Genomic DNA, 24,952 nt, shown 5'->3' with positions numbered 1-24,952 from the left:
CAATTCAACTTTCCAACCAAAGGCTAAATTGGCCACACTGCAAGTAACTGAGGAGGGGGTGTTGGGGAATGGGGGGTCGTCTAGGGAAATCCCTGCTCACCCCCCTCCCCCCCAGCTGGTGAAAGTGAGTGAGGATGGGGGAGAGGCGCAATGGAGGGGGGAGGGAGCGGGCAGTGGGCGGGGCCCGGAGAAGGGGGGGCAGGGGTGTTGGCACCCTAGGGTGGGGTCAGGGATGATGTAAATATACTGGGGCCCGCCCCGCCCCCAGGTCTGTGAGTTCGGCTCAGCGCCGCCCCCGGGCTCGGGGGGGACATTCAGCCCCCAGCGCGGCCTGGGCCCGGCGGGGCGGGGAGCGGCGCTGGCGCTGACGCTGACGCTGCCCGGGCCCGGCGGCGCGATGGCGGCGGCGCGAGGTGAGCCCGGCCGGGCCGGGGCCGGGGCCGGGGCCGGGCCGAGCCGCCCGGGCGCTGCTGAGCGGGGCTGGCCCGGGCTCGGGGACCGTGCGGCCGGGACAGGCGGGAGGGTCGCGCCGGGCTCGGGCTGATCGGCGGCTGGGCCGGGTCCCCGGGGCTGCGGTGGCGGGAACGGGGGGCCCGGCCCGGGTCAGGGTCAGGGTCCCGCCCCGCCGGGGGAGCCCGGCTGCTGGCAGCCCGCGCCGCTGCCCGGACTCGCCGCCCCGTGAATGAACCCGAGCCCGGCTGGGCGGGGAGAACTCGAGCCCGGCAGCCGCGGGCACAAGCGGGTCCGCAGCTCCGTGGGCTCCTGGCGTTGTGGGGGGGCCCGTGTGTCCCTCGGGCCGCGCCCCACCTTGCCAGGGGACTCACCAGGGCCGCACGGGGGGGCGAGTTCAGGAGCCGCTGGGGCCAAGGGTGCGACGGGGTCAGAGCCTGGGCAGGGCTGGGACTGGGGCACTGAAGCCTGTTTGCGTTCAAGGGCAGGTTGGGTGCCAGTGGGAGCACCGGTGGGCGCCAGTTGGGAGGCTGGAAGTCTGGGAGAGCCCTGGGACATGAAGGGGTAAGTCTGAGGGCTTGGCTCCGCTACCCTGCGGGGTCGATTTACGATGCGCAACTTCAGCTACATGAATAGCGGAGCGGAAGTTGACGTACTTCGATCTACTCACCGCAGTCTCTTCACTGCAGTAAGTTGACCGCTGACGCTCGCCCGTCGACTCCGCTTGCGCTTCTCCTTCTGGTGCGGTACCGGAGTCGACGGGAGAGCGCCCAGCAGTCGATTTATTGCCTCTAGGATCGATCGCTGCCCGCCGATCCAGCAGGTCGTGTAGACAAGCTCTGAGAAATGCTCCAGTTTACCCAGGTGGAGCAATAGGTGTGAGGAAGCGGGCGGGAGCCAAGAGAGGTCAAGGTGACTGGGAAGCAGATTGGCCGTGAGGATGGAAAGAGCAGCTATGATTGGTAGGGAAGGTGGGGGAGCAAAATGGAAAAATACAAAGAGTGGAGGATGGAGGAGTGAATTGGGGGGGGGGGGGTATGGGGGGAAGGGAATTGGGTCTCTAACAGGGGCCTGAAGCAGAAGGATTGGATTTAGGAGTCACATGGAGGGGAGAATTGGAAGATGCTGTGGGCTGGGGAGCCTGAGGGTCTGAGATGCAGGAAATGCTGTTCCTTTAAGGAGTGTGAGGAAGAGGGCAGTGTCTGCTCTCAGAGCCATACAGCAGCACTGGGGCACTCTACCAGCAGCTCCCGGGGTGTGTGGCCGGACAAATTGCCATTGACGCTACAGATCTGAGCGAATTAATTAATTGGTTTGCAGAACTGCCGAATGAGCCTCTCAGGGAGAAGCAAGAATTTTGTTGGAAGTTCCTGTTCTGTTGCCGAGATCAAAACTAACTAAGCAAGTCTGTAGTTAAGTCAATATTGGTTTTCAGTTGGCAGTGTCCCTGTGTGAAACCTGCCCCAGATGACCCACTGGCTTCTAAACTACAGCTGCAAAATGTACACTGCCTGATTCAAAGGGGAATGGCCAGAGACACCTCTGCCCAAGTAGAGCTTTGACAATGAAGTTCTTGGACTGTTTTGCTTGTGGACAGAGGATAAAGTGATGGATTCTAGTGTAACCTGTGTCTCTCCTGAACTGTGTAACCTGTTTCAAACCAGCTGTATTTAAAACATTGCTTAATTGCAGTGTTACTGTCTGACTCTCCATGCTGCACCTGGGAGGAACTTTTCCTGGGGATTTCCTAGTCTGATCTGATGAGTGACAATGAAGAGCTCTGATTTGTATTTTGCAGATGCTGTTGGTAACTAAGTATTAGAGCTAGTCAAAACTCATGTTCTGTGAAAAAAAAATTTAAAACAAAGTTTGCGTGTGCAATGCAAAAATGGGTTTTTCAGTGAAAAAAATTATTTTCATTTTGTTGGGGGAAATCCTTCACTTTCTTTTTAAACTCCCCTCCCCCACAGTTTTTTGTTTTTTTGTTTTAGGTAGGGAAAAGGGGTAAGAAATTTAAACATAACAGAAAGTGAGGGGGAAAACACTTTTCTCATGGGGAGGGGGGGAGTTTCGTAGCATTTACATCTAGAAAGGACCATCAGATCTTTTAGTCTGACCTCCTGCATATCACAAGCCATTACATCTCACTAGCTGTATTAAGCCCAAAGACTTCAGTCAGACCAAAATATTTTGGCTCTGAGAAAAAGAACAGGTGAGGCCAAGGTCCCTGTGATGTCAGGGAATGATTAGATGAGATGTGCACTGGAAATCACAGCAGGTGATCCATGCTACAGAGGAAGGCAGAAAAGACCCTAGGGGCTCTCACCATTCTGAGCTGGAGGAAAATTCCTTCTCAACCCCAAATCTGGTGATCAGTGTGACCCTGAACATGTGAGCAAGAGGCACTATCCAGGTTTGCTTTTTCAAAGGAAAAAGGTTACTTTTGAATGTAAATGTTTTTTTTCCCCTCACACTTCTTTATGAGAAGAATGGGGGAGGAGGGTGATGGGAGGAAAAAATAGGGCATTTCCCCACCATTTTTAAACAAATAATTTCAGACATACCAAAAAATAACCTCTCCCTCAACTTATTTGTTTCGAAAGTGTTTCTGAAAACTAAAACTTCACCTCCAAAGACATGTTTGATTGGGTGGGAGAAAGAATGCCGTTTCTTTGACAACCCCATTTTTTACCAAAACGATTTTAATGAAAGACCTGGTCAAAGTTTATCAAGTATGTACCAAGTAAGTAGCTGACAATGCTTGCTGTTGGAAGGATTTATTATGATTAACTTACGTTGCACATTTACTACTTTGGGGAGTGACTCATTTGTGAACTGCTCCTGATGTTTGCTGCATCTTTTGGGCAATTGATTTTCATTCATGGGGTTGTTCTCATCAATGGATCACTGTTCATTATTTGCATGGTGGCTGGTCGCCTAAGTTACGTGTCTTTGCTTTTGATCCTTGAGTGGATCACAAACATTTTAAACAGGAAGAGAACTGGGAATAACCCTGGGTCACTACAAAACATAATTTTCCCTATGTTGATAGTCACACCTTCTTGTCAACTGCTGGGAATGAGCCACATCCACTTTGATTGAATTGGCCTCGTTAGCACTGCTCCCCCCCCCCCCCACACACACACTTGGTATGGCAACTCCCATCTTTTCATGTACCTGTTTACTGTATTTTACGCTCCAGGGATCTGATGAAGTGGGTTATATCCCATGAAAGCTTATGCTCAAATAAATTCGTTAGTCTCTAAGGTACCACAAGGACTCCTTGTTTTTTCCACTTTATAAGGATAGATTTTCAAATAAAGATCATTAATGCTTAAAAATGTATGGTGATTTTGGGATTTGGCAAACTTGATGAATCCCCAGAAAATGCCTGAATCCTTGAGAATAAATAACAAGAGGCCGTAAATCAAAATGGATGGAATTTGGTCCTTGTATTTGTAAAAATATTTTCTTTTGAACTTCAAGCCTTTCTACTAGCTGATCAGTTGGGGGCGGATCAGCCCCTCAGACTGTTCATCTCTCATAGTACTAACAAGAACTGAGACTGTTCTAGGCCTCGGATACCGGCTGCACTTCCTCCTTAGCTACGGGAAGAACATGGAAGTCAGTACGTAATAACAAGCTTTCTGTGCATTCCCAAGCTGGAGTTGCATCCTCCCTCATTTCACAGCTCTCCGTGCCAAGGACTGCCTGTGTCTCTCCCCCATCAGCCGGAAGGTTGCAGCCAGGAGTCTGGATCCAGAGTGTTTCATTTCTCATTTCAGGCTATGTTTGACATCGCTGTCTCGCTCCCCTGAGGAGGAGTGGGAGGAGCTAGCAGGATGGCAGAAGGAGCTGTAGAAAGACGAGATGAGGGACAACTACAAGACTTTGATCTCACTGGGTAAAAATTATTACAGTAACTCCTCACTTAGTCGTCCCGGTTAACGTTGTTTCGTTGTTACATTGCTGATCAGTTGGAGAACATGCTCATTTAAAGTTGCGCAGTGCTCCCTTATAACGTTGTTTGGCAGCCGCCTGCTTTGTCCACCGCTTGCAGAAACGGCAGCCTGTTGGAGCCAGCTGGTGGGGGCTTAGAACCAGGGTGGACTGGCAGCTCCCTTATCAGCTCCCCTAAATTCCCTGTGCGGCAGCTGCCCAGCAGGATATCAATTGCCAGGCAGTTCAGCTGTCCCTCCCCCCACTGCCGTGTGCTGCTCCCGGGAGCCTCCTGCTTGCTGTGCAGAGGTGGGGGGAAGAGAGGTGCTAATGTCAGGGTGTCCCCTTGCTCCTGCCCCCCCCTACTTCTGTACCTTATCTCCACAGAGCTGGGGGGTGGGGACACAACAAGGCTTAGAACAGAAGGAGCATGCTGGCAGCGGCTGCCGTCTCAACTTGCTAATCTACTTAAAAAGGCAATGTACTTAGAGTGGGGTCAGTGTACTTAAAGGGGCAATGTGCCTCTCTCTCACACAGTGGGTGTCTGTCTCTCTCTGCCATGCTGTCTCCCCTCCCTCCATTCCTGCTGCCTTGTAGAGTGTGAGGCTACATTAACAACAATGTGTTAACCCTTGAGAGCTCAGCTGAGTGCTAGTTCCATCATTTAGTAGCAAGGCATTCCCTGGGAAATATCCCACCCTCTTCCATCCTCTGACTCCACCACCTCAACCAAGCTTCACAATCATCATTGCTGTGTACAGTATTAAATTGTTTGTTTAAAACTTCTACTCTGTGTGTGTGTGTGTGTGTGTGTGTGTGTGTGTGTATGTATGTATGTATATACACAATGTCTTTTGTCTGGCGAAAAAAATTTCTCTGGAACCTAACCCCTCCCCCCCCATTTACGTTAAATCTTATGGGAAAATTGGATTTGCTTAACATTGTTTCGCTTAAAGTAGCATTTTTCAGGAACAGAACTACAACATTAAGCAAGGATTTACTGTATTCACTAGTTTGTATAAGTGGCATGAGCTGTAAGGGGCCTGAGTGATCTTCAGATCAGGGTTTTTCTCATGTTTGCACTTGCATTCCTTTGGGGGGGGAAAAAAATCTGCTCCAGTCAATGGAGACTCAAAATACAGAAGGTAGCTCTAATCCCTCTCTTTACAATATTTTCTGGTTTAGGACAATGGCTGTACTTCTCCATCTCTGTCTAGCCCACAAGCAGAAATGAGTTGCTGGGTTATTGCATGTGACGCATTGGTGCAAATAAAGGATGTTCCACGTGGAAAGAGTCAATATTCTAATAGAAGCAATTTCAATTTTCTGCAATTCAGCATCCACAATCAGCCAGGAAATTGCCTGTCTCTCATTTAACTTGTTAGTGGCCAAAGAGTTCTGTAAAATTATGTGGTGTTTGTCTTATGACTCTCCTGCAGAAATACATTGAATCTCAATCCTAGATCCTTGTAACCTCTTAGGACAGAGATCAAGGTGTCATTGTGGACAAATCAATGAAGATGTTTGTTCAGTGTGTAGTGGTTACTGAGTAAGAAATTAAGATATTGGGCTGTACTGTGACAGACAGAAAACACTACAAAGTTATCTATGGTGCAGCTTCACCTTAAACAATGCTGTATTCAGTTTTGGGGCCTTTCTCTCCTAGACTATAGCCTGTGTTATGCAGGAGGCCAGATTAGATGATCACAGTGGTCTCGTCTGGCCTTAGAATCTGGGAATCATATGATGGAAGAGACCCATTAAAGAGACCGATACTGGTATTTTAGTACAGCATTTGATATAGTATCTCACAAAACCTTACTTCCAAAATTGGGTGGGATAGGAGATTTCTTGGATATAGAACAGTCCAAAGATCACAAACTGGAATTAACAACAAATAGCCATGTTCTGGGTTGGGAGAAGGTTACAGCAGCATTTGGTCCAGGATTTAAAATGGTCGTCATTGCGCTGGATGGGGAGGTAAGCAGGATGCCAATGGATTTAAGAGGTGATGCTAAACTGGGAAGAATTGCAAACGCCAATGAGGACAGGAAAACAATAGGGAAAGTTGCAAAATAACAAAACTGCAAACAATATGGCAGCTAATATATTTGGGGACAGGTTGAAATGCTCCATTGGAAGGACTATCGTGGGAAGCAGTAATGCTGAATGAGACTTTTACAAAATACCAAATACTCTGTGCTTGCCAAGTACCAGAGAACATCGTGTGATTTTTTTTTTTTTTTTTTTTTCCCCACTAACAGGCGTGCTGTCACCAAACTAGATGTTGCATCCCTGATTGAACATGGGGAAGAGCCATGTGTCCAGGCTCACCAGGATTCGAGGGAAAGAGACCTTTCTAAAGGGGTCTCCTTTGGTGAGTAATAACTAATGAACTCTTCAGAAACTTTGAGTGAGGTAATGAGCTGAGAAAGAAGCCCACATTTCATGAGCGTCTATTGAAACAGCTTTTGTCCCCTCCAGTCAGCTTAGTAGCCAGCTGTTATTACTTCTTTTTGGCAGGCGTCTGTCATGGATTCCTACCTATCTTGACTGGCTTTGGACTGTAGCCTCCCACTTCGGACTTCTGAGTGGTCAGGTGGGATGGCAGGACATAGTGGATATCATTGTCTTGCCTCTCTGTAGAGCTTTGAAACATTGAAACCAGGAGGTGGAGAGGGAGCTTCTGAATCAGAAATGTAGAGCTGGAAGGGACCTTCAGAAGCTCATTTAGTTCATCTGCCTGCACTGAGGCAGGACCCAGTCCTAGGAAACCTAAACCAATCCTGTCAAGTGTTTGACCTGTTCTGAAAAACCTGCAATGAGACAGATTCCACAACCTCCTTAGTTCATAGAATCATAGAAGATTAGGGTTGGAAGAGACCTCAGGAGGTCATCTAGTCCCAACCCTCTGCTCAAAGCAGGACCGAGCCCAACTAAATTATCCCAGCCAGGGCTTTGTCAGTTAACCTATTCCAGTGCTTAACTATCCTTAGAGTTAGACAGTTTTCCATAATATCTAACCTAAATCTCTGTTGCTTCAGATTAAGCTTCTTGTCTTTCCTTCTGTGGGCATAGAGAACAATTGGTCACCATCGTCTTTCTAACAGCCCTTCACGTACTTAATGACTGTTATGGAGTCCCCCTTCAGTCATCTTTTCTCCAGACTAAATGTGCCCAGTTGATATAAACCTTTCTGCATAAATTAGGTTTTCTAAGCCTATTATAATTTTTGTTGCTCTCCTCTGGACGGTCTCCAATTTGTCCACATCTTTCTTCAAGTGTGGCACCCAAAACTAGACACAGTACTCCATCTGAGGCCACAGTACTGAGTACAGTGTAACAGTTACCTCCTGTACATACAACACTCCTGAAGGGAGATGGAAGGAATATTTTCAGCTTTTCTAATAGAGCCTGTAGTCAGAATGCCAACACTATATGCTTTACATTCACAAGTCCAATGTCTTTTGTGTGTTGAAGTAACATCTGGATTCTCCATTTATTCCAGCAGATGATGGAATCAAGTGGAAGACTGAAGAGAATCATCAGCAGGGAAATTCTGAGGGTTTGGCAGAGCACAGGAATTTATCACAGAGAGAGAAAGCAAATAGCTCTGATGAGGGAAATACGTGTGAGGGTGAACGTGGGCCAGCTGACCAACACGGGAACATAGGGTATGAGAGCGTGGAGAAATCCACTCCAAATGAAAGACCTTTCAGCAAATGCCAAAACATTCCTATTCGCACAGGAGAGAGACCCCATAAATGTACTGAGTGTGACAAAAGCTTCACTCGCCGCTCACATCTTCTTCAGCACCAGAGAATCCACACGGGGGAGAGACCCTATAAATGTACCGAGTGCGAGAAAAGCTTCCGACAGAGATCAGAGCTGATTGATCATCAGCGAACGCATACGCAAGAGAAACCCTACAAATGTGACAAGTGTGGGAAAAGGTTCATTCGGAGCACACGGCTTATTCAGCATCAAAATGTTCACAATGGAGTGAAACCCCACAAGTGCCCCCAGTGTGAGAAAAGTTTTAGCTGGATCTCCTCAGTTATTAAACACCAGAGAGTCCATACAGGTGAGAAACCCTATAAATGCCCCGACTGTGAGAAAAGCTTCAGCTGGAGCTCGACCCTTATAAAGCATCGGAGACTCCACACAGGAGAGAGACCCTATAAATGCCCTACCTGTGCAAAGTGTTTTGTACAGAGTGCAAATCTTATTAAACATCAGAGAGTCCACACAGAACAGAAACCCTATACATGCGGGGAATGTGAGGAAACCTTTTTGATCAGGTCTCATTTCATTCTGCATCAGAGAATGCACGCAGGAGAAGAACTCTACAAGTGCGATGGCTGTGAGGAGTGGTTTGGTCTTGTCTCGGACCTTCATAAACATCAGAAGAGCCACACAGGAAAGAAGCCCTATAAATGCTCTGAATGTGACAAAAGCTTCAACAAGAGTTCAAATCTTATTAAGCATCAGAGAATCCACACGGGGGAGAGACCCTATAAGTGCCCCGACTGTGACAAAAGCTTCATTCAGAGCTCGCACCTGATGCTCCATCAGAGAGCACACAGGGGAGAAAAACCCTACAAATGCCTGGACTGTGAGAAAAGTTTCCACCAGAGCTCCCATCTCATTCAACACCAGAGAGTCCACACGCAAGAAAAACCCTTTAAATGTCCTGAGTGCGAGAAAAGTTTCAGCCGAAGCTCAGTGCTAAATAAACACAAATTAATCCACGTGGGAGACCAGAGCTATAAATGCAGCCAGTGTGAGGAAACCTTCACTAGCAACTCCCGCCTTCTTCAGCACAAGAGAACCCACCATGTGGAAAGACCTTACACGTGCCCTAACTGTGAGAAGAGTTTCAGTCGCAGTTCGCAGCTTATGCTCCATCAGAAAAACCATGCAGCAGAGAAACCTTACAAGTGTGCTGACTGTGACAAAGGCTTCGTTTACAGCTCACATCTAATTCAGCATCAGAGAACTCACACTAGAGAACGACCTTATAAATGTCATGTGTGTGAGAAAAGCTTCATTCAGAGCTCACATCTCCTTCAGCATCAGAAAATCCACACGGGAGAGAGACCTTTTAGATGTAGTGATTGTGAGAGAACCTTCAATCGGAGCTCCAACCTTATTAAACACCAGAGAACTCACACCAGGGAGAACCCGTAAGAGATGCTTCCATATTAACTCCACGCTCTTGACGATAAGAGTATTCACCCAGAAGGAAAATCTTATAAATATTCCATGGGTGAGAGAACCTTCAGTCAGAAGTGTCATGTTGTTGTTCAACTTTGTATCAAACTGAATGAAGGTCTCTAGGAAACTTGCCTTGACCTTCTTATACTGGCAAGAGTTTTGCTGGTATAAATTATATCAGTTTCCCTAACAATATACCATCCTGGCAAATGGACTCATTTGCTGATATAATTATGCCTATGCTACAAAGCTTGCCAGCAGTTATGTCTATTTGAGGTGTGATGTGTGAGTGAACAATGTGCTGGTAAAAGCCCCTAGTGTAGGCACAGTTACATTGCCAAAATTTGCACTTTACCAGTAGAATTTATTTTGTTTGTGCGGGGACGAGGACGGACACTGTAATAAACTATACCAGCAAAATGCTATTTTGCCAGTATCACCTGAGTCCATGTTAGCAGCAGTATGCGGGTATTGTATATTGGTATAATACATTGGTATAGCTATATTGGCAGAGCCTTGCAAGTGTAGGACTCCAACACAGGAAGTAACAAAGCGTTGATTGCCTGAAGTGAATAGTTAAGCTCCCCTAAAAATGAGCAAGAGACGCAGCTTGATAGCTGTCCATGTGCAGAGAAAGAATAGACACACACACACACACACACCCCTGGTCACAAGAATTGATCAGAGCTGATTTAGCTTCTGCTTTTCAGGTCATGTATTCCATCATCTGTCATTGGGACTGTTCCGCCTGGAAGAGGGAGTAACTTACATGGTCATTAACTATTCAGATGGTGTAAAACTGGTGCGAGCTGCAAATGCCATTGAGGAAAGAGAAATAAGTCAAAGGGGCCTGGGGGGATTAAGCACCCCATATGGGTAGACATCAACCGGGTAGGTAGAAAAATGAAAACTGCTGCATGTGGGCAAAAGTGATGTGAAATACAAATAGTCACTGACAGAAAGCTAGCGTGAGCGGCGCTGACGATAAAAGGCAACAGTATAGAGATGTGTGCTTTCGGGTGTGTCATTGTACAGTCATCTTGCCTGAGTCTAGCTCAGAATATCACTAATGAATTCGAGGTTGTGAGTGAGAGTCCAACACTGAGTTCTGGTCCCAGCTTTGTGCCTCTGTAGAAGAGAAAAACAAATGTAATTTTGGGTTGTAATTGCAGAGGCATGAGATCTCAGAACAGCTGTGGAACAGTCTCCGATAAGAAGTGATGAGATTCATGTTGCTTGGGCCTTTTAACACTAGACTGGGCACATCCCTGGAAAATATTCTGTGTTGGTTGTCTGGTTTGGGGGAGGGGGTAATTCCTGATCTGAGAGTACACCAGCAGGCTGTTGGGTTTTTTGTTCTTAAGGATAAAAAAAACTAGTACATCTTTGGAATTAAAATGGTATTTTATCAAACGTGTGAATTGTCTGGAGTTGGGGCGGGGAAGGGATGCTCCCAGTATGCAGTGTCCTCAAATGGCTAAGTTGCGTTGCCTGTGAATTTAGTGCCACTTCGTTGTCTAGCAGGGCTGCCTGCCTTTGTATCACCCTCACTATCTTGTCAATGCGCTCTGTCCACAGCTCACCGTCCTCATCTCTCCTTGGTGTCATGGTAAAGGAAACCTTGCCTCCACTCTTCAGTCTTCTTCTGCCTTTACAGACAGATGCTGACACAAATATGCCTTCTCATGTGCACGTGCTCTCTCTCTCTCTCCCCCACCCCTCAAAGATTTGCCTGGCATTCAGCCATGAATAATGCTTCTGTCCATGTGGGCAGTGATGTGTCAGGACGGGGGGTGGGGGGAGGAGGGGTAGAAACAGCACAAGTAGCTATCGTCTCAGTTCTAGTCTCCATGCCAATAATAATAGTGTTGCTTTTCCTTCGTTTTGGAATTCCATTCACATGGGACCACCAAAGCTTGGAGATGGTAAGATCTTTTTCCACCTTGCTTCCCTCCTTATATAGGACTACTGTAGAAATGCCAGGTTCGTGGTGGACTGGGAATTGGGGAAGGTGAGGGAGGAGGCAGCTGGGAGCAGGTTAAGTTCATGTGCACAACTGCAGGCTGCCCGTACTTGGCGAATATGATGCTGAGGGCAGAGCAAGATCTTGTTCAACAAGGCCATGGGCAAACCGGGAAGATATTCTGCACCACTCTGTCAGGCTGGTGCCGGAGTGGAAGGGAACCACAAGCTATAAGGGTAGAGCCAAGTGAGCTGCATTGCCTTGCGACGTGCATGGAAAAATAGTCATGTCTTTGTCTTCAGTTCTCTTATGATACCTGCAGAGCAGCACAACATGCACTGCAAAATCAATGGAATTTTGCAGGAATGGCTCCAAGCCCAAGGGATCAGATAGCAATATTAAGGCAATCATAGCTACACATTTCCCATGTCTCTGTAGCCTCCTTTAGGCAATGTACCTCCTCAAATCTCAAGGCAGCTAAAAGTTGAGGGCCTTAATCCAACTGTAAGCCCAGGTACTTTGTCTCTGGCGCTACAATAAGCATGCCTGCGGTGCAGCCGTTGAGACAAGTGTGGTGCCCCTGTAGTGGGTGGGTGGGAAGGAGCAGGAAGTCGCATGGGAAGGGGGGTGAGTAACGTGTTTCACTGATGGTTATAGGATTTGATATTTTAGAGAAATTGCTTTGGCGCGTTTCCCTAATGCACAACCACCCACCATGGCGGTGCCCTGAGGGTACCTGGAATAAAGCTGTTTAAAGGTTGTATTTTGATATAGCCCCTAATAGTTATGGGTGTGAAAGTCAGTAGTGACCCCCCCCACACCTTCCTTTCTTTACAATCCAGCAGCCGTTATGGCTACCAATGGCCATTAGGGATAGCAGGCGCCTCACGTACATAGCTAGCCTGAACTTTTGAACTATCTTGTCTCCCCTGCCTTGAGGCAGAGGAGACCGGCTCCAAACCGGTTTTCGCTGACCAGATAACAGAAGTGCAGGGTCTGGTAACCACCAATCAAGTGTTAACACGGCAGGAGTCTTTGTCTGAGTGCGTATAAAGGATCTGTGAAATTTGTGTAAGACAGTTTTTGTACCAAGGTGCAAAGCTCTCCTTTCTTCTTCAGACTAAAGCAACCTTTTCCTTATCTCTGTCTGGCTGTTATTGGCTCTCAGCTAGGCGGACCCGACATTTCGGTAACATGGGGAAAGGTTCCCTTCTCAGCAGTGTCAGGAGGGGTCTCCGGCTGGCAATCAGGCAACTCCTGGATCAGCTAGGTGGACCTGACATTTCGGTAACAGTTTCTGGCACCCCAGATGGGACCCTCGTAGCTCGGACATTGGACTCTGGACGGCTGTGGCGAACTAGGAACGGCGCCAACGAGGTGCTTAGCCCCTTTTCCTCACTTCACTGCAGCCCCTGGGGTTCGTGCTCCAATAAAGTGAGCCCTAATAAAATAAAAAAACGCTATCTGACTCTGGTTCTGTTCTGGTTAACCGGTTAATTAATTTCTATCTTGTACACTTGGGTGTTAGGTGTGTGGGTGGAACTGAGACTCTCGTTCACACTCTTCTTGTTTAATCCTGATCTGATGCTGCCAAATTTGCAAATGAAGTGAAGCTCAGCAGTTTCTCTTTGAATTCAATGAGAATTCAGTTCATTTGCAAATTTGACACCATCAGCTCAGGATTAAACAAAGACTGTGAATGGCTATCCAACTACACAAGCCGTTTCTCCTCCGGTGGTGTTCACACCTCAACTGTTAGAAGAGGGCCTCACCCTCCCTGATTATCTCCAGACTGATTCTTGCCTGCATATTTATAACTGCCTCTGGAAATTTCCATTACATGCATCTGACGAAGTGGGTATTCACCCATGAAAGCTTATTCTCCAATATGTCTGTTTAGTCTTTAAGGTGCCACAGGACTCTTTGTTGCTTTTTACAGATCCAGACTAACACAGCTACCCCTCTGATACATATTTACCAGGACACCTGGTAAAATTACTTGTACTCAAGCGAGTTCAATGGCAATCAGTCAGAACTATGCAGTACAAACGTTTGTATTTTTGTATAGCAAGCTCTTGATTTCTCCAGGTTTAACCTTAAAAATCTTGATTTGTACAAAGGCTCCACATGGGCAGGTAGCATTTTGCCCAGTATGTCTAACTTCCGCAGGTCCCTTTGAATTATTTCTCTTTCTTCGCGGCTCCTACCAATTTCATACCATCTCCATATTTAATGCCCATGTTAGTCATTTCTTCTTCCAGACTAAACCACTAAACTCAGGACAGATGAGTGGAGATGACCTGAAAAGCATAAGTTAAATAATCCCCTCAACTCATCTCTTGTAATCAGGGAGTCTAGTGTTTCTCTGCACATGGACAGGTGTCAAGTTTCAGAGTTTCCCATTTTTAGGGGATCTTGACTCTTCACTTCAGGCAGACAAGGTTTGGTACTTGTTGATTGTGTTGGGGTAAATTTATACTCAGACCAGGTCTACAGGTGGAAGACTTTGGCAGTATAGCTATACCAATATACTATCCCAGCAAAGAGCTGCGAGCGTGGACACAGCTTAGATGAGCAAAATGGCACTTGTATATTCCAGCCCCTCCCCTAAGCAAAATAAACTAGACTGGTAAGTGTGCGGTTTTTCCTGTATAATCTCACATGCACTCATGGCTTTTGCCTGCAGGTTGGTCACAAATCATACCTTATCACCTGCTAACAGACAGCTGTGCTGGCAAAAACACAAGCATAGACATTTATACTGCAAAAGACTCCGCTTGCTGGTGTAGATTATACCAGTTCCCCCTAAAAAATAAACTATCATTGTTAACCCTTCAAAGGTAATTTGGTACTATTCATTCACGTTCTAGGTTGCCTTTACTGCTGGCTGTTACCAGCTGGTAAACTTTGCTGGGCCGGAGACGGGAGCAACAAGCTTCTCTGTTCCGTTGGATTGGCTGGAATAGATTTATGTAATTCTTTAGTGCCTAGTATATTAGCAACAACTTTGCCACGTTCATGTACTGGACAGTGAGCTTATAAGCATCTGCTTTAATCCATGGCCTTGACTTTGGTTCAGACTCTAGTTCAGGCCTTAACTCTTGTACCAGGCCCAGTGCTCCAGGCCCCCTCTCCCTACTACAAGGGGTAGAGACCATGTGACCTTTTAGGGCCTTTCCTTCTCTATGTTCTATCAATCTCTCATTTCATTATAATTACTTAAACCTCTAATCAGCAGTTCATATTTTATACCGTTGCATTTGAAGTTTTGTTCAGTGCTGATAAGGATTGTAATTTATTTTGGGGCTATTTTATACTGACTTTTTGCTATAAGTTTCTGTTTCTAGCATCAGATTGTGGAAGAAGGTTATAGTAGTTCACTAGAATCAGGAAGCAGAGTGTCTCATTAGAGCACATGGGATTTTGGTTTTTTGTAGGTATTGATGAAATAGCCTTTTTTCTTGTCCATGGAGGCTTTGTTCATCTGTAAATGGTGGTACTGGAACTGATCATTTGTCCCTGGAGATCTCAACTAACTACACAGTCCCAGGGAATCTACAACGCTGAGAAATCGGTCTGAGGAAAGCTTCCTTTGGTGTTCGTTCAGCAGGAAAGTTGGAGAACCCACAAGATAGGAGCACCTGGGGTAAGCTGATCAAACAATGCAGGAGAAAGATCCATGTGCAGTCAGCCAGGTCCTCCTCCTCTAGGATCCGTCTGGAGTTAATCTCTGCGTATGACCCTTGGGTGTGGAGCCCAGCCTTCCCAAATGCATTTTCCACTCTTCCTGTCTCCCAAGAAGCCAGTCTTACAGCCCCTTCTCTGAACACCTGGGCAGCAGGAAGGGGAACCTGAGGCCAAGTTAACCATTGTTTTACTTGGGAACAGGTAAGGCCCCTGCACCTTGTCACACCCTGTAACTAGGCTCACTGCTGAGTTGGACTAGAAATCCCAAATCAGTGGGGGCTGGTTTGGAAACCTCTAAGACTATTTTGGGGTTTGCAGAGTTCACAAAGCTAATTTCCCCTAGAAATTGAAGATTCCTTGTCTGTAGAAAAAGCCAGTCTGAGCCTGTATACCCTGTCCATTCTGTATATTGGGATTGGTTTCTTACTGGGCATTCTCTGTAACCCCCTCTTTTTAGTCTCTCTCTATGAGGGGAACATTGAACCCTATAACATTGTTGGCCCCTTTTAACCCCAGCAGCTAGTCAAAGTTTGGGGCCTTGGGGATGTTCCAGCTGGGAATAGAAACTTATGGAATCTGGTATTTTCTTTGATGCTGTCTTCTTTGTAAACAAAGTCCTGCTTCTCCAAAGGAGGAACCAAAAGAGGGGATGGCTTCTTTGCTTATAGCCCGAAGCCTCTTTAGTCAGTACCAGACCCAAAAGCTTGTTCTCTCTAGCTTCTTCCTGGGTCACATCATGCTTACAGGCTTCTGCTTGGACTTCTCTCGTTATGTCCTTATATTTCAGAATATTCCTTTTCCTTCCTTGTGCTATGCTAGATTGAGAGAAAAATGGCAAACATTTCCCTTACTTACCCCTTAGCGTGAGTTATGCCTGCTCCGTGATGTACGCCCTGTCACCCATCAGTTCTGAACTTTGTCCTCTTAGTCTATAAGGGCCTGTTTTCATTGCAAAGTTAGCCCAGGTACTTGCTCAGATGTTGCCCCAACTCCCCACTCGTCCACACAACTCTCTCACTCTGGGTTTAGAGTGCCACCAAACTCCGTTACCTGGCACTGCCGGGTTGTGGGCTAGAGCCAGGATGCTGCTTTACGCTCAGTCTGGAGCTCCTCTACTTTGCAGCGTGGACACAGGCTAACCCACTCGCGTGCTGATGGCTAAGGCTATGATTTTGGCATGGAAATTTTTAGTAGATTTCACAGCAGAGGTGCAGGAAAAACATCCAACGTCACAGCGATCACCAAACAATGTAGTTTTTGATGCATCAATGTACACAAGAGCTTTTAAGTAGTAAAAGTGTCTGATATTAACACACTGATCAATGATAATTTACTCCTGGAGGAATTCTGCAATAAAAAATTCTACACACCATATTTTAAAATTCTGTATATTTTATTTGTCAAAATACCCCACTATAATCACAACAGTTTCAATTATTTTTGATCATTTATTTCAAAATACCTGTCAGCAAGTATGTCTGTAACAAAAAAGATTCAGCAACTGTATTTTAACAAATAGCTTCCTTACTAGGCATATTAGTACAGAACTGAGTAATAATTCCTTTAAAGCCTGGCTGACCGCTGTTAGGAAAATGCGAAGTAAATAGGGTAAAAACTAAACAATAATAACCTTGCTTCGGGCCTTGCTTTTAATTTAAACAAGCTCAATAAGCAAGCAGGAGAACGTGTGTGCAGCCTTGTGCTTTCACTTACACACACTGCCCGCGGAGCTGCTAGCCTTGCCTTTCAGTAACAAGAGAAGATAAGGGGACCTAATCAAGCAAGGGGTTGCTATGGTAATGAAGCAGCTGGAGTGGAGGGAAAGGTGTAAGGAAGAGACATGGAGTCAGCAAGAAAGTGAGGATAGCCAAAAGTAACACCGCTCCTTACCCCTCCCATCAAGTACAGAAGAGGTGGTCTTCCTGACCCAAGACCCCCCAGAAGGGAACATGACCATATATTGGAAGGGGTGGCACGAGGGAAGGGGCACTACATTCAGTCTCTGCCCCAGTCTGTCCTCCCCCACTAGCTCTTATGAGCCCCTGTCTGACCCTCTTCTCCCCCCACACAGACACCTTATGCTGTCTGTTTCCCCATAGCCCCTGTTTCCTGACCTGGTCTGGCAGGTGCTATTAAGAAGGCAGGCTCTTTCTCTTCCCTAGCTGGCCAGGAGCTGCTGCTGTGTTCTATGACCACAGCACCCTCTGGTGGGCAAAAGGTGGAACTGCACTAACATTTTGGCAGAAGCTTTTTTCTGCACAAAAAAATAAAAATATGCATGGCTCACTAATTATACACATGCACAGTATCACAGAATTCCCCAGGAGTAAATAATATAAAGACGACTGCCAAGTTTAACTGTTACTTTAGAGTACATCATGGTGGTTGTACTGACTGTGGTGTGAAATAGAATGTTGTACACTGAGATGGGCATCCTTGATTCCACATTTGCCATCTGGCAAGACAAGAAGAGAACAAAGGTAAAGGGCTCTACACCTTTCATCACCATATACGTTTTGACCAGTTTCCAGGCCCCATTGTTAGTTTATGGCCCACTCTGATCTCCTTTTTGAGCGTGTAAGTTTTTGGCAGCGTGGCCATTTTGGATTTTTTTTTTTTCATTGGGCACATTACTGCTGCTTGTGGGGTTTTGTTTGTTTTCATGTTTACAGCCATTTAAAAAAATGTAGGGTTAGAAATAACATTTTTCAGAAGAAAATCGGCTTTTTAAACATTTAGGGCCTTTTAAATAAAGTTTAGTAAACAGAGAAATAAAGTGTTAAGGCATAAATACTTTTTAAATGAAAAAATACATTATGCATTTTTTTAAAATAAAGACATTAAGTATTAGTAACAGAGCACAGGCTTTGAGAGAAAAGAAAGAAGGGAGCGGTTGTTTCTCTCTCCCACAGCTTTGAGTGTGAGAATGCAGAAGTTTCTATGAGCGTATGCTGCTCCGAGATCATCTCCAGTGACCTGTGCCATCCACAGGAGCTGGCAGGAGCGCCGAGGACAAAGCCAGCAGTGAGCCAGCTATGCTAGCCAGGTGGATTCTCGCCGTCCGCATCTCCTGGATGATGCTGCCCAATTCCTGCTCCAGACTGTTCGCAGAGGCAGGTTTCTGCTCAGTTCTCTGTGCTCTGAACACAGGTGTGTTATTCTCAGAGCCTCGATGTGTGTGAGAAGCACATTCAGGCATCTGGACTTGCCCAGGTAGGTAGATCTGCTCAGAAGGTGGATGTAGGCCAGGTGAGGCTGGAGGTGAGCAAAACACTCTGTCTGGTGCTTTCTCCTCACTCTCCACTTGGCCATGGATTGCCCCACTGAGTGCACATGGAGACCTACTGCTGGGCCTCTCTATGCATTCGGCAATGCCCATGCTGTTCTCTCCCTGGTCTGTGTGCCCTAGGTATGCCTCCCAAATCCACGGGCTGGTGGAATGCACAGGAGATGGAGAGAGGTCCACTTTGTGGGAGGAGGGATCAGACGATGGGGGTGCAGAAGAGAGCCCGCATGGTGAGGATGGGAAGGCCGTATTCAGAGCTGTGTCAGCAGATGATGGATCTGTGTAGGCACAAAACCGTGTTAAACTTGGAGTTACATGCTCCAACAGTATCTGCTAAGTGCACATCTGACAATCGAGCTGGTGAGGCCAGAATTTCAAAAGAACTTAGGTTCCATTCCAGCACCTCAAGAGGGTCAGAGATTCCAAAGTACTCAGCACCCAGCAGCTCCCACTGTGATACTTATGGCCAGATTTTCAAAACACCCCAGCACCAATCATGCTGGGACTTCTGAAAATCTGACCCGTTGTGTCCTAAGGAACAGAGCAATAGCTTGAAAAATCACCCGTAACTTTATGTGAACAACTAGGAACTGCAGGAGGAGCTTAGAAACCCTGCCCCTTAGGGCGATTCATTCAGAATAAGTCTTGATCTTCTCGGGGAAATGGAAATTGCTGTCTTCTGAGACCTTCACGTGGGGCAGATGGATGAGTACGTAAAAAATACCCCAGGAGCCGTTTCTACCTTCTAGCTCAGTCATTCGCAAACTGTGGGCTGTAGAATGTTTAATTTGAGAACCAAAGAGGGGAGAGCTGGGGGTTGGGAGGTGAAATGGGTCCATGAAAGACTCTTACAAAGTGGTCCATGTAGGATAGGAAAGTAGGAGATCCTTGTGAATCAGCCACCTCCAGGGAAGTTCTCTCTCTGGGGCAAAGTATCTGTGAGCCCTCCAGAGAAGAGAGATGAAGATACCAATTCAATTGTAACATCCGAACGCTCACAAAATAGCTGGACAAAAAGCAGAGGGTCAGGGAGAGTGGAAAGAGATGATTGAAGTCTGCCAAGAAACTAGGACATCTCCTAGATACCAGCCTCGTGCATAGAGCTGTAGGTGCATATTGGGGCGGGGGGTCATTCTGGATACATTATACTATTTATCGATTTGTATGCAGGAGCCCTAGTCATGGGCTATGGGGCAAGGAGCTGTACAAGCACATAACAGAGATGGTCCCTTCCTGTGATGGGGTGAAACCCCATTGTGGGCTAGAACGGGTTAAAAGCCAGTTAGTCGCAGCTACTACACCTGTGTCATAATTAAATGGTTGCTTCTCAGCCAGAGGGGGTGGGACTAAGAGGTGTCAGGTGATAACTTAAAGCACACCTGAGAGCATTCAGTCAGGGTGGGGGCAGGGTAGAGGGGGGCCCAAAATGGACTCTTGTGAAGGGGCCTGAGCCAGAGACTGCAGGAGAACAGACACCTCAGGAAGGCTCAGTACTGGAGCTGGGCAAAGACTCCAGAGTGGCCCCAGAAAGGGACTGAAGACAGAGCCCAGAGGACGGGCCGATTTGCTGAGGCAGCTGGGGTGTTAGATGGACTTTCTGTACCTCTGAATTAGCTGTTCCTTTCTGGGAGGGCTGACTGTGCAGAAAGGCAGATGTCCTACGGAAGGCTCTAGCGGTGAAGACCCCCTGTAATGAGAGGCCCTGATGATAGGGGGAGCTATGGTGGTGGCAGTGACCACTCCCACTGCCCCAGAGAGCTTCCGACTCACTTGCGGAGGTGCGTCTGTCCCTGGAGTCCTGGTGAGCGCTGATACACGGCTCTTCCCCTTGCTCCAGCTGGGAGATGATGTCAGGTTTGGCAACAGCACTGCCTGCGTGGGGAGAACGGTGATTACACACTGACGGTGATATCCAGGGAACATGGCCAGGTTACTAAAGTGCTAGATCTCTGTGTTCCCAAAATGGGAAGGATCTTCCTGTAAGCGCTGCCCTGCCAGTGCTCCGTGAAACACACCGTTGTGCTGGTACTGTGCTCCTGGCCAGGAGCATTGTGGGAAAATCTGATGCCCTGGCCTGTGTTGCTATTGTTTTCAGTTCCGTAAGACATCTCTGTCTGGATGTGTTGGGGGCCCAGACTTTATCCCCAGGATCTCAAGAAGGGAAGATTAACAAATAACTCAAGTGAAGGTGGGGGTCAGGGCACATTCCCTATAAAAACTGAGGGAGCTAAAGACTGAGCGCTATAGTATGATCATCTCCTGTGTATCCACTCAGTTCCACAGCTGATCTCCTGGCTACTCCGCTGAGGAAAGGCAGAAGGTGGCTATAATTCTGCTAGAATCTCTCTTCATGAAGTAGGTTTTGCATCAATGCCACTCCACTACAGTAGTCTGCAGCATCTCAGGATCAGTGCGGATCATTCCTCTGCAACCACTCTACGGGGGGGTGAGAGCAAACCAGTATGGCGTTTACCTTCAGTGGAGTTTTGCTTGAGTGCGCAATATAGGGTTTGGCCAACAGAACACAGAGCTAGAATGATTAAAACCACCACAGTAGTTTGTAATTCTTCTAAGCATTTTAAAGGGGGATGAACCTAAACGCATGAGAGCAAATCTGAGCTGAAGCTAACTCAGGCCCTTCAAAGTTCATGCAGCTTCTAGAAATAGGTGAACGATCATTGTTACCCAGTGAGATCACAGCCTCGTAGTTGTCCCTCATCACGTCCTTGTACAGCTCCTTCTGCCATTCCGCGAGCTCCTCCCACTCCTCCGCGGAGAAATACACAGTGACGTCGTCAAACGTGACTGGAGCCTGAAATAGCAAATAAACCGTGATCAGCAGCCTCTACTTCAGTCACACCCTGACAGCAGCAGCCCTGGGTCCCGGCAGGGCAGGGAGAGCGTTTCCTGAACAAGTAACTTGCATGAGTAACACACACACAGCACAGCCCGTCCATCTGGAGTGTGATTCCCACCCTACCAGCTCACGCCTGCCACTCCAGGGCTCTGATGGAAGGAAATCAGTTTCCAAGGGGATGCTGAGTAGTAACCCAGCCATTGTCACAGTGGCGGCACCAGTCCCTTCCCCCCAGCCCACCTATTTGCGGTGAAATCTAACTGGGGTTTGTGTTGTCCATGAAACACAAAAATGTAAACACTGGCATGGCTAGAGAGGACACGAAGGCAAACCCTATACCGAGCACACCTGCATTTCAGAGCCTGGAATGCACTGCCCCCTCAGCGGTATCCTTTGAAAGAGATGGATAAGGCATTGGTTCAAAATTGTCCCCCAAGGAAGTTCGTTTCTCCCCAGCTTTCTAGCCAGCTCCTCCCCTGCCCATTTGCCCTGCCCTGCGGGTGTGTTCCCAACTCCTGGGAACAGTTCTTCCCTTTTTTGTTTCCTGATAGAATGTTGTTAGGAGCTTTCTCTGAGCCAGGTGCCAGGTGAAGCTCTGGGGGAGAAGCCACAAAGCCACATGTCCCAACCCGCCGAGAGATCCCCCAACTCTGGATGAACTAGAATTGGACTGGTTTGCACAGCTCCACTGTGGGGCGCAGTAATGGTTCTAAAATCACATGGGCCAAGGACACAGTCATAGAATATCAGGGTTGGAAGGGACCTCAGGAGGTATCTAGTCCAACCCACCAATCCCCAGACAGATTTTTTCCCCAGATCCCTAAACAGCCCCCTCAAGGATTGAGCTCACAATGCTGCATTTAGCAAGCCAATGCTCAAACCACTGAACTATGCCTCCCTGCTCTGGTAAACACAGCTCCTTCCCCAGAGTCCTTACAGTTCACAGGAAAAAGTCGAGTTCAGGGACAAAGTCCTACCTGAGCGGAGCCCCCGCCAGCCATTCCCCATCCCACGGGACACGGATGTTTGCTCCCAGGTTCAGCAGCTGGTGGGGAATCCAGGCCTCCTGCTGGGACTGCCACAGGCTTCCTGCTGCTCTAGGCCCTCCTTCCCAGAGCAGCTGCTGCTCTAGTGGTGACAGACGCACAGGAGATGGGGTGTGAGTAGCGCAGGAGTGTCCCAGGAGAGGCCAGCGGGAGGCTTAGCGTCAGATTCAGATTGAAGAGCTATACACCATGCAGGGCTTATTGTACATCAGTATTGGGCCAATCTGGATTTGGTAGTTAAACTGCTGGGAAAACGTAACGGAGAGAATGGCTGGGGGAGGGGGGAGGCCAGGGTAACAATCCTGTGTCCAGATCTCAAGAGTGGGGCCAGAGAAGCCTCTGCTCACCTCCCGGAGCATCGAGAAATGACACACAATTCCCCAGCCTAGATGGGAAGGTTTTGCTTTCTCCCCTTCCCAGCTTTCTCTCTCCTTTTTCTGTTCCTGAGCTGGTCTGTTTCCTCCTTGTGAGTCCATCTCCTCCCGCTGCTGGCCTTTCTCTCCGCCTCCGCAAGGCAGCATCTCTCTCGTCTCATCCTTTGTCTCGCCCGTATCCCTCTCCCTGCTTTAATGTCCATCTTGCCGCTTCTCTTCTCCACAGTCATCCCTTCCCCTTAGCTCGCCCGCTGGGCTCTGGTCCCCCAGGCTCCTCCACCCTCCCTAGCTTGGCGCCTTTCCTCACCCGCCTGTCTCAAGTCTCCTTTCTCTGCAGTGGTTAAAACAGACGGAAACAACGCACTGCCCCAGGTGGAGGGGAAGCAATCCCTGTGCTCACTGCACCAGCCGAGGGGAGAGGGGCACCGGCCACGTGTTCATTGCACACTGCACCTAGGTGATCAGATGTCCTGAATTTATAGGGACAGTCCCCATATTTGGGGCTTTGTCTTAGGCACTTATTGCCCCCCGCCCCTGTCCCGATTGTCCATACTTGCTATCTGGTCACCCTAACTGCACAGGCCAAGGAGAGCACCTGATGCTCACTGCTGTGTACGTGCACTGTACTGCCCAGAGAGCATAGAGACCGCTCCGCCCCTAGGCTTGCCCCCTTGTGGACAAAATCTACACTTGCAACTTCACAAATAAACCAGCTGCAACAGGACAGCAGCTGGCAAGGGCTGCGGATTAGTCGGGGCCCTCCCCCCGAGAAAGGCAGGCCTTGCAGACGGAGCCATTGCTGGCATAGACGGAGGAGCCTAGGGGCGTAGGATGTTTTTCTAAAACTCTGCTCTAGGAATTACTTTGGGCAGTTCTCTGGCTATATGGGGGTCAGACTTAGATGATCACAATGGTCCCTTCTGGCCTTGGACTCTATGAACCTATACCCTGCCCTACAGTGTGTGACGGCTCCTGTGCTGATTGAATTCGTTAGCCCACCTGCAATTAGAACCCCGCTCACTCTCTCTGCAGGGCCCGGCCTCCTCAGGAACAAAGCAGCTACAGGGACTCGGGTGACCAGATGTCCTGATTTTACAGGGACAGTCCCGATTTTGGGGTCTTTTTCTTATATAGGCTCCTATTACCCCCCACCCCCATCCCGATTTTTCACACTTGCTGTCTGGTCACCCTAACAGGGATGCTTCTTTTCCTAAACTCCATTTGTCTCATTTTCCATTTAACTGGCACTCCTCCCCAGAGATCAGAGGGGGAAGAGCAGGGGCAGGAACCACTCTCCCCGTATCAGGGGGTAGCCGTGTTAGTCTGTATCTACAAAAACAACAAGGAGTCTGGTGACACCTTAAAGACTAACTGATTTATTTGGGCATAACCTCCCAGTGAGGATCATGGACAGGAAAATGAGCTAAATATGAAAAGTTTCTCTGTGGGGGAATAAAATGGAGGACTCTGCTCTGTGTAGCCTGCACAATGCTGCATGTTAACTCTCTGCCCCTGGAGCCGGGCCTCTTTGGAACAGCTCTCAGCACAGAGCGGATATTTCCTCCGTTTGCACAGCCCGGATGTAGAGGCCCCTACACCCCCCAGAACCAAATCTGTACAACTGCCAGGCAAGCTGTTTGCAGCCCCCCCAAAGGCTAAGGCTGGAAAGAGGAGAAAAACCCGCAGTCTTCTTACCTGCAGCCTGTCTCTGTGTCACTGATGGCAGTCCCCAGCGCAAAGCTTAACGCCATGGAAAGCAGGCGATAACCCTTTCGTGCCCAAATAACCCTTTCATGCCCAAATCAAAGTTTGCCCCAATACAGGCGTGCGTGCGTGCGTGTGGCGTGTTTCAGGGTTTCTGTCACACGCCAGACACTGCCCCCCCACACAAAAAGCAGACTGTGGTAAGCAGACATTTTAAAATGGCCACAGTAGAGGCGTGGGGGGGGAAGCTTTGGAAAGGGGAAGAAAATTTCCAAGAAATCCCATAGTTTCTTGGAGCTAATTTCTGCACATTATTGCTGGGGCCTGGGAATTTTATAACTTTCCTCCATCGTTACATTTTAAAGAATGTTTAAAACTTTTCATTTTATGTCCATCATCTGGGCTGCCCCAGAAAGGGACATTGTGTGC

The 24,952-nt window shown here is 47.9% G+C and overlaps 2 protein-coding genes across 6 annotated transcripts; one reads left to right on the top strand and one right to left on the bottom strand.

Annotated features, from left to right (window-relative positions):
* Positions 1-360: 360 nt before the first annotated feature.
* Positions 361-12,709, top strand: LOC117888303 (zinc finger protein 883-like). 2 transcript variants are annotated; one of them, XM_034791573.1, is made up of 4 exons: positions 361-413; positions 4,236-4,354; positions 6,654-6,766; positions 7,898-12,709. In XM_034791573.1, the coding sequence occupies exons 2-4, from the start codon at positions 4,293-4,295 to the stop codon at positions 9,577-9,579; spliced, it is 1,857 nt and encodes a 618-aa protein (XP_034647464.1). In that variant the 5' UTR covers positions 361-413; positions 4,236-4,292; the 3' UTR covers positions 9,580-12,709. The 2 variants fall into 2 exon arrangements, with proteins under 2 accessions (XP_034647464.1, XP_034647465.1); XM_034791574.1 differs by lacking the exon at positions 361-413 and having other exon boundaries at positions 3,661-4,354; positions 7,901-12,709.
* Positions 12,710-16,651: 3,942 nt separating this feature from the next.
* Positions 16,652-24,653, bottom strand: LOC117888304 (protein ZNF783-like). 4 transcript variants are annotated; one of them, XM_034791579.1, is made up of 6 exons: positions 22,377-24,508; positions 21,228-21,354; positions 20,313-20,414; positions 20,146-20,228; positions 20,070-20,075; positions 16,652-18,823 (listed from the first exon to the last, which is right to left on the bottom strand). In XM_034791579.1, the coding sequence occupies exons 1-6, from the start codon at positions 22,398-22,400 to the stop codon at positions 18,794-18,796; spliced, it is 372 nt and encodes a 123-aa protein (XP_034647470.1). In that variant the 5' UTR covers positions 22,401-24,508; the 3' UTR covers positions 16,652-18,793. The 4 variants fall into 4 exon arrangements, with proteins under 4 accessions (XP_034647470.1, XP_034647467.1, XP_034647468.1 ...); XM_034791576.1 differs by lacking the exons at positions 20,070-20,075; positions 20,146-20,228 and adding an exon at positions 24,515-24,653 and having other exon boundaries at positions 16,653-18,820; positions 22,377-22,690; XM_034791577.1 differs by lacking the exons at positions 20,070-20,075; positions 20,146-20,228 and adding an exon at positions 24,515-24,653 and having other exon boundaries at positions 16,653-18,820; positions 22,377-22,687.
* Between the last annotated feature and the right edge of the window lie 299 nt (positions 24,654-24,952).

The sequence above is a fragment of the Trachemys scripta genome, chromosome 15, assembly GCF_013100865.1.
Source record: "Trachemys scripta elegans isolate TJP31775 chromosome 15, CAS_Tse_1.0, whole genome shotgun sequence".
NCBI lineage: Eukaryota > Metazoa > Chordata > Testudines > Emydidae > Trachemys > Trachemys scripta.
Note: the sequence above shows the minus strand (reverse complement) of the source record. Positions and strands in the feature narration are given on the sequence as shown.